A 15,212-nucleotide genomic window follows, 5' to 3' on the forward strand; every position below is an offset into this window, starting at 1 on the left:
TCATAATTAATTATGCTGTATGTCTTCTCTCCTCGCTGCAGCTCTCTGTGCATGTCAGAGCTGCTTTTTTATTTCTTAGGAGCCGTTTCCATTAGAGGGCAGTACAGAACGGGAAACAGGAATCAACATTTCAACCTTGAATTCATCCTGCACATTTAATCTGTAACTTAAATGTTTATGTGTTATTTTATTTTCATCACAGCCTGTTTAATCCCTCTGGGATAAATTATTCTGTCTTTAAAAAGACCATATGGAGAGGGCAGCAGTGGTGGCGTGTGTTTAGAAAAAGGAAGTTGCTTTAATTGAATACGTCCTGTACTTTTGTTTCACACATTTCCCCACAATGATCCTCTGTTACATTGACAGTTTAGTCTTTTTTCTGCTGAATTCTTCATTCTCCTAACAGTCTAGTGCAGCTCCAGAGTGACCCTTACTTGCACGTAGTTATTCCTCTTCTGTGCAGCACAGGTAGCCTAATAATCCACCCTCCAAAAATAACCTCAGCTCTAACCTTTCCAGAACCAATTCAAGTGGCCTGCTCGCTGAATACATTTGAACTTTGCTGCATTTTTGAATTTCTTATCCGATCGGGCTCCTGTCTCACTTGTACTGCTGCTGCTGCTGCTGCTGCTGGACTCACTTCCTCTGCCGTTTGGAGGAGGACGGTGGCAGCCGAGATGTTGAGGCAGCAGACAGGCAGATGAAGAATGAGACTCAGTCTGTGGTTTCACAGAGGGCTAATGATGCCTGTGGTGACTACAGGCTACAGTCAGCCCCCTAACGAAGGGAGCTGTGACACAGCCACAAGGGGTCCCATTTAAGCCAGGCGTACTCTGAAGTGCACTGTAAGCACCCTCCTTTTTTTTTGCTTGTGGCTAAGTAAATTCTAAGGAATGCTATGAATTTAGCAACCAGAGATACTGATGTCTGCAGACTTCTGCGGTTGATGTTAAAAAACAAGTCCGGCATCAAAGCTGCAGACATGCTGCCAGTAATTGGCGGTGTAATTGCTAAGGTACCAGAGGAACCCCTTAAAATAATTCACACCTTTTCTTTTTCTGCATCTTCTCCTACATTTTCACACACTTAAGTAGTTATCAGCAGTGTTATTATTATGTCTGCATTATTTTGAGGTTCATGTGTACCACTTCCGTATCATGCTGGCTCCAAGATAAAAAGGAATTAGATTAAAAAGAGGCTGAGACGATCTCATCATCCGCACTGTTAATCTCTGTGAAACCTTTAATTTTGGCCTAATATCTGCCTCCATTTCCGAGAGAAAAGGAGAGAGAGAGTGCATGAGTGCATATGCTGCATGCTCGTGCGTGTGCTCGTGTGCACGTGTGAGCATGTGGCCATGCGTGTTGGTGTGTGCACATGTGTATGTCCATATGTGTGTGGGTGAAGTGGATGATATTGAGTCTGACTTCATAAATCACCCAGACACTGATAAACTCCCCATGCACCCACACACCGCTAATGGGCAACCCTTAAGGAGTGTGAGTGTCTCGTGCGGCGTTTGATTCAACATTTATTAACCCCCTCACACACACGCTTCCCTCACATACGACACACACTCATTTGAGCCCCCAGAAAGAGCAAGGATATACTTGGTGGCATCACAGTGTAAGAGCGAGGGGTTTTTGACCCCGGCCGGGCCGTATTAATCTTAACGGATAGTTATAAGATACACGTTAGCTTATACAACAACAACAACCTCTGCATTTCCCAACATTAGTTCCCTTCTCATAACTTATATCCTGTCTCCAACTCCCCACTTCCCATCTCATATCCTGGCACCCCTCCTCATTACAGAACAATTTTCTTCCCCCACATCAAATACAAACACACCCTGTGCTTCCATCCCTTACTCTTCATACATGTCGGCTCATAATTCAAATGTTATCACAGCCTGCAACCCCTTGGTACAAGTCCTGAGCTTAGAGGGGGGGAGTTAATCCTGCAGTCACATCAGTGATTCATAAATACTTACTTTTGTTCTCCCTTTAAAGTTTCTTTGCTTATAAAGAAATAAAGAAACTTTTTGGAGGATATTAAGTGCTAGCTGAGTGCTGCTGCTGGGAAGCCAGAGGAGTATCCGGCATGCAGATAGGCAGCGTCCAACAGTTAGTCAGACAGATAGGCACAGGGATAGATAGCTGGATAGACAGACATTAGACTGGGGCTTGGCTGCACTATCAGGTTTCCTCCCCCTCTGTCTGTCTGCCGGGACAGCCGGGGCCTCGGAGGCCCTGACACCGAGGCACCACGCAGCCAGCCACGACAGCTGCCACAGCAGCATCTAATACCAACACACTCCACGCTACGCCACAACTACAAAGACAAGTATCATCTCAAACATGGCACACTTTGATGCTCTTGTAATGATCTTTGTGTTTTGAGAGAGAACGAGGGAGGATGGAGGATTCGTATGGTGCCTTTTTGTTTTGTTTTTTAAGAACAAAGAGACCCCCCCCTTCACAAGTGAGGTTCAGGACAGTGATGATGAGACGGTGCAGGATTAAATGAGAAAGTAAAAGAAGCCCTGAGAGGTATCAGCATGTGAGCGTGTGCATGTTAGTAACCTTGTATCAGTGTGTCATTGTAACCTCCTGAACTCCAGTGCTGGTTTGGGGGTCTCTAATTAGGACCGGCTGATGAACGGCCATGCATAACGTGAGAGCGGGCTCCTGCGAGCGTGTATCCCCTGCATGTATCAATCTGTGACTGTGCAGCGCGGCTTGTCAGCGTGGTAAGGAGAGTGTCTCAGCCTGGAGAAAGTGCAGGTCTCAGCCTTGGTCATGTTGACGGAGGGGCGGCACTTCAGAGGCTCCAGGACCCCATGGCACCAGTCTCCCCAGTCCCCCCAGACAGACTGGGAGCATCTGGGCTCTGTCAGCGCCTCTGGCCCCCGCAGACTCCGATCTATATGACGGGAGAGAGGAGTGGATTGGATCAGGGAGAGGGAAAATATGAGCCAGATTCATATGCCTTGTGCAAAATGCACACTTTGCCAGTTAGCATGTTGTGTATGTGTGGGTGCATTAAGGCCTGATAACAGGTCCTACTGATTAATTTTGTATGATGTGAGATGGCGGTTATTGATTAGCGGCTAATGTTGGAAAAGTCCTCTCTAAAGATTGTCCAATTAAGCATTAATTAAAAGTCTGCAGCTAAAAACATGCAAAGCTTCGTTCTGAGGAAAAAAACTCCAGATTAGACTGACAGATTTCTTTCCAGAGCTTTCTTTATGAACGCAAGCGATGATTTGATCAAGCGGATACAGCTCTGGAAACTGATACACACACAAGACTAATTAATCCATACACTAAATTAGGAATATAAACTGTGGTCCCAATTTAACAAGGTCAGCTCTAACTTCTCCCTTTACACTTTAGTTAACAGGAACAGGAGAGGGAGAAGGAAAAAAAGGAGAGAGGGAGCCCTATCAATGTGCTTCGCTTATTATGATTGACGATTGATGATTAAGTCCTCCAGCTGACACACACCAGCAAAGCCGGTGAGTTGGAATTGGATGTGACACATACACAGTTCTGCGTGTTAGGTAATTCGTTGACGAGGGGCCAAATTCATTTATGGAACAGCGGTATTGGCAGGCGTGGACACTCTCTGCAAAAACAACGATAATCACAGAGGTTTGGCGCGGCGTGACAAGGACTCTTCAGGGAAAGGCCCTTACACGCTGCTTTGTTGGCCGATTCCTCCCTAAGATGGAGGGAAACATCCGCCACCGTTCTTAAGATGAGAGTTGCTGGGAGCGGGAGGAGAGGGCTTTATGTAAGGTGTGGATGGTGTTGAAAGAGCTTGATTAGCACTTGTTGGCTCTGTTTTGATGGAACAGCTCACGGTTTATTATTAAGTCTGGAAATATCTGAGTTAAGAAAGGGTAAATCTTTACTTTTAGGGTGAAACAGTTGGTGACGTTTTCTTTTTTTAGTGTGTGGAATTGATGAAATAAAGGCGCTGATAAATCCCCTGTAATGAAACATGAGGGGGACCCAGTCTCAAGCCATTTAATCTCTTTTCGCATTCTCCATTTTTTCTGCTAATGAGCCTTATTGACAATCAAACAGAAGCTGTCATCCCCCAGGATGCAACACTCCCAGCCCCTGCGTGTTTGTCATAGTGTCCTGGCAATCAGAGCTGCCTGCAAGACCAGGCTGGCAGTTAGCGGTTCTCACAGCAGCACTGCCTGAAAATGGCACACTTCCTGTAGAGTTGCAGCTGCCACCTCTGCTACTTCCATTACTTTCTATAGCATGCAGATGTTGTATCAACATTCCCTGCCAAGGGGACTGCAATAACTGCGAGATTCATGCCATGTTTCAGAGGCACGTCAATTTCTCAAGTGGCACAATTAAAGAGGGAAATACAGTACCAGGTTTTTCACAGGCGCTGAAATCGGAAAAGGGCTTTTTCACTTCTTTTTTTCCAGAGAGGGGGGGCTGTTTCATAAGGGGCGCAGAAATCCACCCGATTTTTTACTGCCCTTTTCCTGCGTGAAGCTGTTCTGTGAGCCTTTGTGAGGCAGACCTGTCGTGACCCACAGCGGATATGGAAATGGGGCTAAGGTTTTATGGGCCAAACGGATTGGACACAGTCAAGCTCAGGGGGCATGAATATTGGATGTTATTTCTGGTCCCTTTTTATGTAATCCATTGCCAATACATTATTAATAGATGATATCATATCCAGAACTACTGGACAAAGCACTACAGAGGGGCGCTATGAAAGGAGCTCTATGTGCTGGAGACTGTGGCAGAAAAATACAGTTCAAGTGATATTATTTTATCACCACAGCCTCACACTCCCTGACCAGGCAGTCTTTACAGGGTAATTTTTTGGACAAAGTGAAGCTCGTAGAAGAAAAAATATAGCGTATTTCTTCCTGCATTTGTGGGTTTGAAATGCACTAAAACATTGATGAAGTATCAAATGACACCCAAATACAAGTTTAATGGATTTTGAAGCGCTGGGATACTTTGCTCATCCTCCTTGACTGCAGTGAGTGAAGTGGAAATCTTGTGCGAGGATCTAGAGTTTTTCTTTTGCAAAGCTTCCTCCCTGTGTATAGTAGCAGGGGAGCCATGTCTTATCTGATGTGCCGATCCACTGACAGGAGGCTGTGCTAATGTGGGACTCTTTAAAAAAAAAAAGGGTCAGATTCTCCTGTTTTTTGATTCAAAAGCAGAATTGTTCAAAAAAAAGGTCAGATGCTCTATTTTGATTCATTGTCATCTCAAAGTTATGATGTGGAACCGTGCAGATTTTATGAGTCACAGCAGAAGAAGAAGCTTTATCCGACTCTGGTATGAACTTTATGAGAGTTTCTGCTGCTTTTTTTCTGTTTTCAGTCACAAAACTTACACAAATCCTCTCCATCCAAGAGCAAATCCTTCAATTGGACCTGCCAGTAAACTATGCCCACCCTCTTCATATTTGCACACAGGCATTATCACATGAGCCTCTATTAAAAGTGACTGTATAAGCCCCTCAATAAGAGTTACATAGGGAGTGTATGCGTAAGGTAATATTCTCTTTTTAAGGTCAGTTTCAATTGTTTTTTCTCATGGGAAACGGCAGATTGATAAAGAGCAAACAAAAAACCTCCTCTTTTCTCAATGCTTGTCCTCCATGGCCTCAATGAAGGTTTCATTCCTTTATATCATCCAGCCCCAATTCCCAGCATGCACGGCCATTGTGGCTCTTTCAACTGGGAGCTCTCCATTGACTGGCTCATTGTCCGGCCGCTCTTTTGTGCGGCGCTATCACCCGAGCACAATCTTTCACCTGAACAGCACAGGAGCGCAGCCCCGGATATCGTCATGTAGTAAGCTCACCCACGCAGATGCCAGGCTGCACAATTAACCCAGTGCTAATTAAGAAATACTCATATATCAGCTTTAAAAACAATCTCCAGCGATGCCTGCTAATAAGTCCGTTATGCGTCACACAGAGATGTTCAATATTACTGCTCAGGCTTATATTATTGAAAGGAGTTTTTTCCTTTTTTTGAAAATCTAACAATGCACGAGCAGATGTTTGAAGCGTGGCCCTCGGCAACACAAGGCTAGTTAAGATCGATATTGCTTTCAATATTTCTTTCCTTTGACAGATAACCAGTACTGAGGAAAGTCTTGATAAGAGTGGCAACATATGGATGTGGCGAGGCTCGCTCTCTTTTGATTGCGTGACCTGGTGACCTCTCCCTGTGTTTGAGAGGGGAGGTGGGGGGAGTCGAGGCAGCCACATGGTACGGTGGGGGTCTGTCAGGCTCTGGTTATGGGGCATTATTGACCCAGGATTTATAAATATTTAATGCACACATTAAGATCATGGTGGAGGGTGGCCATTAGAGTTCTCCAATAAAAGAGGCTCTCACGATGATTGAGTGGTGTGGCAGAGCTGGGAGCTGCTGGTTGGGTACAGGGAAACCTGCTGAGACAATCTAGTGTTCCTCCAGCCTGCCTGCCAGGCTTCGGAGCTCTTAAAAGTAGCAACAACTGAGCAAAGTATGTCATTTTTGATTGTACTTTTTACCCTCTTGAGTTGTTTTTTTTGTGTCTGTTTTCCCCCTGTTTGCTGGTTATTGTTTCTGGGATGAGAGCTGATTCTTACGGTTTTATTTTAGGGCTGTTAAAACTTAAACTTTGTGTAAAATTTTGCCTTTAAAGCACCTGTAAGGAACTCCATTTTGCGCCCCCTGCAGACAGCATCTTTTGTTTTCAATTTTTTTTGCGCACAAAATTCTCACCCTGCTTTCTTCACCCTTCTTCTTCATGCTCATGTTTGGCATCTTTTTTGCATCTTGATGAAATGAGAACTATTTTTGAACTTTAACTTACTGCATTAGATATGGGACATCCAAAAGACACAAAAAAATTAACAACTGATTTTTAAAGATTGTTATTTAAAGGTATGTATATCAAAATATGACAAAGTTGTTATTTCAAGAGTTAGAAATCCAGAGAATGTTGTAAACTTACCCATAAAAGTAGTAAAATGACATATATCAAGCAAAAAATGAATATTTTTACATATAATACATATAGGTGTTTTTTGTCCACTAGTCAAAGCCCAAGATAAAATAATTTTTGTACTTAAGTATTTAGAGAACACTGTAGCATTTGTTTTTATTAAGACTGTAAGGGATTCCCAAACAGTGCAAATTAAACATTTGATATGTGTAAGTGAGCGAAAATCAAGCTAAACGCATAAAAATTGGGGCTGTCAAAAGATTGACAATTTTTTATCACGATTAATCTCAGGATTTCTGTAGTTAATCGCGATTAATCACACATTTTAAAATGACACTGCTTTGCATTTAAAATTTTTCTCGTGTCATTTTGGATTTTTGCAAGGTCTTAAGCTAAGGGTAACTGACTTCCTGTTTGGATACAGACCTGCTTTTATAAGCAGATCGAAGATAATGACATGAACTTTACCAGGTCATTATGGACTGAAAAGAAAATAACCATGCATAAAAAGTTAAAATGTTTGATAACACAGAGCTCAGATGACTTTTGACTTGTCTGAGATGTCTGAGTTTTTTAAGTGAAATGAGACATTGAGGAGCAGTGGTCGACTTGATTTATATCCCTGTGGCTGCTGGGAGAGTCTGCAGTGGCTTAACCAAAGCGTGTTGACGGGGACAATAAAGCATGCAATTAATCGCTTTTACAAATAATTAGAATGCCAATTGTGGATTGTAGTTAATCTTAATTTACTCTATTAAGAATACAACTTTATACATCGAAGTTAAACTGTCCCGTTTAGAATATTGTATGAACACTATTACAAGAAGAATTAAATTACATTGACTGCATTTTTACAATATGAATGATGAGGAGATGGTAAAAATATAAGGAGTTTTTTCCTTTTAGAAAATCACATAAAATGCTGAAATTATGTCAAAATTCCCAGTGGGTCCTATACAGCATAGACCACTGTCCGTGATGTTGAATTAATCTATATATCAAATGTAAATGATCCTATTTCCTGTTCTTATTGACCTGTTGGCATAAAAAAAACTGAAAAGGTGCTTAAAAAGTGCCACACCTTCCACTCAAAACGATTGCAATGCAACATATGGCTTTGTTTGCATACTATCATATGACTAAAAAAGTGCATGATGACCTCACGCTGGCATGATCGTGGACTCCTAAGGTTTAAAACATTCAAACATGTCCCATCTTTGCCATGAAAAATGTTTTAAAAAAGCAGTTTTGGCATTTTACCACTTTACTACATGACACCTAACCTACGTAGTAAGTTTAGGTGTTAAAAATGACTGTAGAGGCGCTCAGATGGCCGAGTGGTTCAGCTGTGCCCAATGTACACGGGCAGCCCAGGTTCAAGTCTGGCTTATGGCTCCTTTTCCTTCTGTCTCTCCCCTACTCTCTCATCTTGTTTGTGATTCTATCCACTGTCCTCCTCTATAAATAAAGGCATAAAAAGCCAATCTTTAAAAAGAAGACTTTGTAGAAATGATCAGTGTTGTTTCTGCATTTCATAGGCCATACAGAAGAAGTGGTGTTATTTTCAATCTGTTTAAAAATGGATAAAAAAATCCTCACAGGAGCTTTAAATACTGCAAATGTTAAAGAGCATATAGCGACAGATCAGACCTGTGTATCTGAAGCAGATAGTGCAGTGTCAGGAAGGCAGCAGATGTGTGGCCATTGTTATCAGACACATTGGATTATCGAGGGAACGATTTGAGGCACAAGGCGATCGCTGCTGAAAATTAAATCTCTTTTTTTTAGTGTATCTGTCCTTTGCGCTATCAGCAGCTCCTGGACTATCTCTCCTGCACCGTCAGATCCTCCAGCCGTGCATGCCGGCTGACATAATAAGCTGTGATATGCTGATTGCCACTCGGGTTTCGCCGTCGTTTAATTGTGCATTAGAGGGAAAGGTGGCCTCGGACAATGTTGCCTTGATGAGAAATTGACATTTTGTGACCTGCTCTGGGCAAACCACTCTGGATGCCAGATAAGATGCTCAGTTGTTTTTAAGGAGAGCCACTATTCTTCGCTCAAACACTTCTATCCTCCTGTTTGACCCACTTGATGAGTATAGATTTCACAGCAGCCCCCCCTTTCAGCGCTCAAACTATGAGAGGTTCAAAACGATACCAGCCCTTATAGACAAAGGATAACCTTGCTCTTTCAATGTATTGATTCTTTATTAACTAGGTGGCTTAATGCAATGAAATGAGGGATTTGAATGAGCCCCATTTGGGCTGCTTTGAATAAAAAGCTTGCACTGTTTATGAATGACTACAATGGACCTTTGAAGCACCACAGATGCAGGATACGCTGATACAGAGACCAGTAGGAATATGTCACAAAGTCAGAGTGCTGTGCTAAAAGAATATAAAGAGCAGTTTTTATGGATGTTACACTTTTCCACAGGTTCAAACAGTCTAAACACTACAACTTACAGACGTATCACAGGTTTGTCCTCAGGAGTGCCTACTGCCTGATTGTCAGTTGGTCTGCCAGCCAAACTGCACTTTAAACTGAAGGAAGTCCACAGCTGAGGATGCTATTGTGTTTTTACTGAAAATTTTAATAAAACATCACTTATTCATTTCTGTTTCCATTCCAAATGTTGACATTTTTAAATTTTCTTCCCTGTAAACACATGTAAGCTATGTGGCAGAGTCATAAGTGGTGAGTAAAAATGACTTCTATACATTCTACAAAACAGAAAAAAATACAACCACAAATGGAGTGCTTTTTTTCAGCTCCAAGGTTGTCCCTCATGCACATTAGTCTCTATTGGATCTTAACAACTATCATATGGGTCACAAACAATTTATTTGACAATACAACCAACAAAGTTTTCTCCAAAAATGGTCTGTATAGATAATTTAAAATCAATATAAAAATAAACAATGAAGTTTGACTTCCCCTTTAAAAAAATGGACAGAGAGTCTTGACGGAATAACACAAATTTTGGAGGATACACATGAAATATATGCACATTGCATTTCATCAAATACAAAAAGAAAACAAATGAAGGCAACAGTTCTTGGCTGAATTATCTGTGCTGCATCACTATATTAAGGGCATGACGATTAATACATACATAATGAAAAGCAATATACAAAATTTCAGAGATAAATACATTATTTATAGTTGATATGTTACAAAATTTTCCCTCAGTGAGCGCAAGTGTGTGTTTGAACAGAAAAATGACAATGAACTACTATAGTCCTACATTCTCAATGGGTTTTAATTTTTTTTCAATGCTTTTTTGTTGATCTAAAAGAACATGAAAAAGACAGATGTATAAATATTTAGCACAAGTTTGGCAATATCACAATAGTCTACAATTTTTTAACCACATAGAAAACACAGAAGGGAGTTGGAGCGAGAAGGGGGAGACTGCTCCTCATCAACAAGAAACAGACTTCACAGTAGCCTAGGAATGCATTAATATACAGTGCTAGCAAAAAAGTTGAAAAACATGGCAAAACACACTTGCTTAAAAGGAAGCTCTAGACATGGAAGTACATCATATTCATCAACAGAGCAGTGTTTTTGTACACGTCAGTGTGCTTGTTGAATCAAAGAGGATTTTTTTCACTTTTGAAGATGATTTCTAACTACAATAAATTACAAAATTTAAGTTAAAATGCAGGAATGAAACATGATACAACCTTACCCACCCAGCCCTGCCCCCTTTTTTAACTTGTTGCACTTTTATGATCAATTTTTCTACATTTATATATCTCATATATTTTCCAGTTGAAATTGTCTTGGCCCCTGTGTAATTATTCTCACACATAAAAATACAAAAAAGTCACATTATAAAGACACACAACTGTTGTGAATCTATTAAAAGAGAGTTGAAACAGAAAAAAAAACATTTTCTGAAGTTCGTTGGCAAATGTACTGTACATCAGTGTTTTCACTTTACAACCAGATGGTGAGTCCACAGAGTCCCTTCCAGTATCAGAATGTGTGGGTGATTTGGACGCGTCCGAGGCCGAAGCACAACCTGACAGGTATACAAAATAAACCCTTCATCGTCCCGTATCCTCTTCAAGGGTGTGTATGTGTGAGTGAGAGCATGTGTAGGGAGAGAGGGTGCATAAACAAACCAAAAAAACTCCCACAGAAAAAAATATTGTTCCTGTGAAATCCTTTTTCTGCAGGTTTTAAAAGTCATTTAAAAAAAATCTTTCTTTTTTTTCTTCATGTTAAAAACAGAACAAGCGGTAGGTAGGTAGATAGGTAGGTGGGGACTATACATTACACCCGCCAGTGTTTGGCTGTGTGCTGGGAGAGGAGGGTGGGAAGTGTGTAGAGATGATGAAAGTGCATTTACATTGGAGGGACGACCAGGCCGGACATAGCTGTGGGAAAAAAAGAGAAGAAGAAAGAGGAGATTAGTTATTTTGGCTGAAACAGGTGTGGATATAAAATGAAAACTTCATATTTTGATGTGGGCATGCATGTGTCTGAGTGTGTACGTGTATGTGCATGTGTGTGTCCAGCCATCTGACACTGCACAAATGCGTGAACGTAAGCCTTGATGTGCCTGTTTGCGTATGTGCCTGTGAGTGTTTGCCGTGTCCGCCGGCCTGCTGCTGCACGCCCTCCAAACTGGGCGGGGGGGAGGTGGAAGATGGGAGAGAGAGTTTGAAAACCTCCCTCCTGCTCTGACATTTCAGCCCCCAGCATGCCAGTCTCGCTATGTGTGATATTTCTCCTGGCGTTGGGGTAATGGCAAACAGCGGCCCCAGACTCCCCGGAGACACGGCCACGGTGACGGCAGAGCAACAACACGGTCACTTCCCACAATGCCACAATGCTACAGTACAACGAGACTCTTCTCGTCTCCCCCCCGCCGCCTCTCCTCTCTGATCGCCTCTTTCTCCTCCACTGTACAGCTTTAGTCCTACATCTTCCCTGAGTCGAGCCTCTGTGTCATTATCTGAGAGAGATTAGGCGAGATCAAAGGTAGCTTCCCTTATTTTACCAAGACCATCTGCTTAGGATATCATTAGCAACTGTACCTCACCCGTAGAGTTTATATATTCAGTATTTTCACACGTTTTAACAATTAGGCAACTAGTGAAGTGCTGGGATGATATATTATTATATTGCTCTGAGTATATTTGTAGAGTCATGCTTGAAATGCTTTTAAGTTTGCCAGCACAGATGATGGCAAGGCATTGCTCATTAATTTCTGCACAACATGTATTAATAAGTATGAACGTGTAGCAAGATGAACTTTAATTTCCCACTTCATTAAGCCCAATGTTATTAATCTTGGGGCACACACTACAGCTAAGCTTGTTTTCAAAGCAATCATGTTGGTCATGACACACGCACAAAACCTAATAAACATAATTACTAAAACAATTCTGGGAAGGGTCTTTTCCTGCGACATCGGAGGGGATCATTTGTATGAAAGGGCAACGAGGATGAGCGTGATCCTACGCTGTACTTGCACATGTGTGATGATGTGATCAGTGTGAGTGTGCGTGTGAAGTGAAAGGTGTAAATTGGCCTGTCAAAATGCATATATTTGTAATGATTAATCCCTCACCAAACCGGACAGAGGCCTGAGCAGCGGTATCTGACCAGTAGTCCGTAGGGAAGGGATGAGGGGGTGAGGGGGGCTCACCTTGCAGTCCGTTGCCGTTGGCGCTGGTGCAGGAGGGGGGTGGGGAGGCCTGGGGTCGGACCACAGGGGCGAAGGCGCTCTTTTGTTTAACTGCGGAGACGATAGGGAGGCAGAAGGGAAGGAAAGGAGGGAGGGAGAGAGTGAGAACGTGCTGTGAGTAGTGCTCGAGAGGGAGAGGGCAGTTAAGGTAAGGCGAGGATAGTATTACTGCCAGGGGGGATACACGATCAGCACTCACAGGCCCCTACCATCAACATCTTGTCCGGTTGAACAAATACAGGTGGCACTCGGTGAAAAATACACATAAAAAAGGATATTTCTCCTACTCTGAGCTACATGTGTGTGTTCTCCAAAGTACTAAAACCCAAACAAGCTCCCTGTGAATGAATAGTAATATATTATCACCATCAATAATGTTATAACCCTGTCAGAGGTGATTCATAGAAGTGAAAACGAATGTGGGAGCTGGAATTAAATCAGCAGCAGCTTAGTGCTACTACAGCGCAGCGATAGTGGCAAGCTACTCACTTCCATATGGGGAGTTGGCAGAGGATCCGTTGAGGAACCCAGGGGAGCTTGGCACTCCCAGGTTCATACCGGCGTTGCCGTAGCCATTCATGCTGTTGCTGACGGTGTTGTAGCTTGACTGCTGCGGGGTGCTGCTGGAGATGTAGCCCCGGGGGGACACGCTGCTGGTGTTCCGGCTGTAACCCACTGGAAATCACAGGTGGGAAGACAGAAAGGGAAACCCATTCATTTCTAGCTTTTTAATACAGCATTTCCTCATGTTTTCTGATTACAGTAAATGAGAATGGATTTTTTTCTGCAGCAATCAGCTAATAAAGCAGGTGCCTGGTTAGTAAATACCAAAAGATGCCTTTTTATTACCATTGTCTTTAAAAATGATACAATCTCCATTATTTTTTTGTGATATTATACAGAAGAACTAAAACTTTAAACAGCTTCATTCATTTTAGAAGACAGGTGGATGGGAGAGGAATAAATCCATCAAAAAATTGCAGGCAAACTCCTGCATACTGTCTACATTGACAAAAGCATGGGAAACTTTTCTGTAGTTTAGTGTTGCCAATCTGTTTGGGCATTTTAGAAAATGTGCAGGAGTTTGCCTGCAATCTTTTGGCAGTTTAACAAGAAATAATCCCATATGAGATGCTCTGGACCTCTAATTGTCTTGCCATGGTATCAAAAAAGGCACCCCTGTTAAGCACTTAAACAGCCCTGTTCCTGCCTGAGTTGTCCATGCAACAGTACACAACAATAAATGTCCATCTCTATCTTAATGTTACGATTAAGAAAAAGGAATTCAATCATTTCTTATTTTTCTACACCCCCCCACCACCAACACCACCACCACGGCCCCCCCTTCATGCCCCTGGACCCCACTTTTGTCTTGCACATCCCTGACTTTTAGAGCCATACCCTAAACCACATACCTTGGTCATTCCCTTGTGACTCAGACACATTGACTGCTAGCTGGCTGCTGAAGGAGTTGACTCCCATCATGCCGTGGGAGGCTGTGTTAGCGAGCGAGGGGATCTGGTTGTGGTTGCGGGGAACGCTGTACAGGGCCTCGGCGATGTCAGCTGCCCTCTTCAGAATGATCTCCTGAGAAGCGCGGAGAAGGCAGAGGTTTTGTTATTTATGGAGTTTTTTTATAGCGTTTTTTTTTCTTTCTGTTTGGCTTTGATGCATAGTTCATGGCTATATGGTGAATGTATGTAGCCTACGTAGCTCCAGATATAGTGGTTGAAAATACCCTTTGGTGATCCTATCAGTAAATTTTCAATGGTTTTTCTTATTTAGCGGAGGTTTTAGCGTGCTGAGGCAGTTGTGTGCATACGGACCTGATTGTTGTGGGGCATTCCATACAGGGCTTCAACGAGATCAGCCGCCCTCTTCAGTAACACCTCCTGATGAAGAAAACAACAAGAGTAAATGTTAAGACCCAAACAGATTATGTTGGAGACCCCAGTGGTCTGCACTGTAACAAACAATATCCAAAACAACATTACCCAGCAGGCTCGCGAAGAGCTTTGGAAATGTTTACATATTCAAGCGCTAAATAAAAGCCGGCCTGATTTAAGAGGCACGGGCGCTGCTTTTATACAGCACCACCACTTTGCTCCTTCCAACCATGCGGAGCAGTGAATAATGTTCCCTATCTTAATTAAACTGGCATAGTCCTTTAAAAACAACACCTCACCCCTGATTCTGGGCTCCACGTTTGCTCTGGAGTTCAGCGCTGCGTCCCCTCTCTTCAGAACAATAAAGTGAATTAGCTCTGGGTTAATCTAGTTCTGTTGTAATGACATTAAGGAATTTTTCAATTAACCTCTTTGACTGGCTGTTGCAAAGGACTTCACAAATGACTTCCCATCCAGCAAGAGCTGGGTGCTTGTGCCTTGGGGACACGGATGCTCAGGATGTGGTCTTATCCATGTCTGCATGCTTGCCCCTGCTTGACAATGCGGATTAGCTGTGTTGCTTTGGCTCTTAACACTGAAAATGAGTTGGCCCCGGATCCT

At 42.6% G+C, this 15,212-nt stretch overlaps 1 protein-coding gene across 9 annotated transcripts in view; it reads right to left on the bottom strand.

Moving 5' to 3' along the window:
• Positions 1-8,940: 8,940 nt before the first annotated feature.
• LOC121511453 (transcription factor COE3) overlaps positions 8,941-15,212 on the bottom strand; it is an 83,001-nt gene continuing 76,729 nt past the window's right edge. For 4 of the 9 annotated variants that reach the window (XM_041790153.1, XM_041790152.1, XM_041790151.1 and 1 more), the window contains exons 12-16: positions 14,532-14,597; positions 14,121-14,292; positions 13,195-13,380; positions 12,667-12,756; positions 8,942-11,389 (exon numbers count right to left, since the gene is read on the bottom strand). In XM_041790153.1, coding sequence (XP_041646087.1) covers positions 11,358-11,389; positions 12,667-12,756; positions 13,195-13,380; positions 14,121-14,292; positions 14,532-14,597 — 546 coding nt within the window. In that variant the 3' untranslated portion in view covers positions 8,942-11,357. Of the gene's footprint in view, positions 11,390-12,588; positions 12,757-13,194; positions 13,381-14,120; positions 14,293-14,531; positions 14,598-15,212 lie in introns of all 9 variants that reach the window. The other 5 variants (XM_041790148.1, XM_041790147.1, XM_041790146.1 and 2 more) reach the window with 2 other exon arrangements.

Source organism: Cheilinus undulatus, linkage group 6 (assembly GCF_018320785.1).
Source record: "Cheilinus undulatus linkage group 6, ASM1832078v1, whole genome shotgun sequence".
Classification (NCBI taxonomy): domain Eukaryota; kingdom Metazoa; phylum Chordata; class Actinopteri; order Labriformes; family Labridae; genus Cheilinus; species Cheilinus undulatus.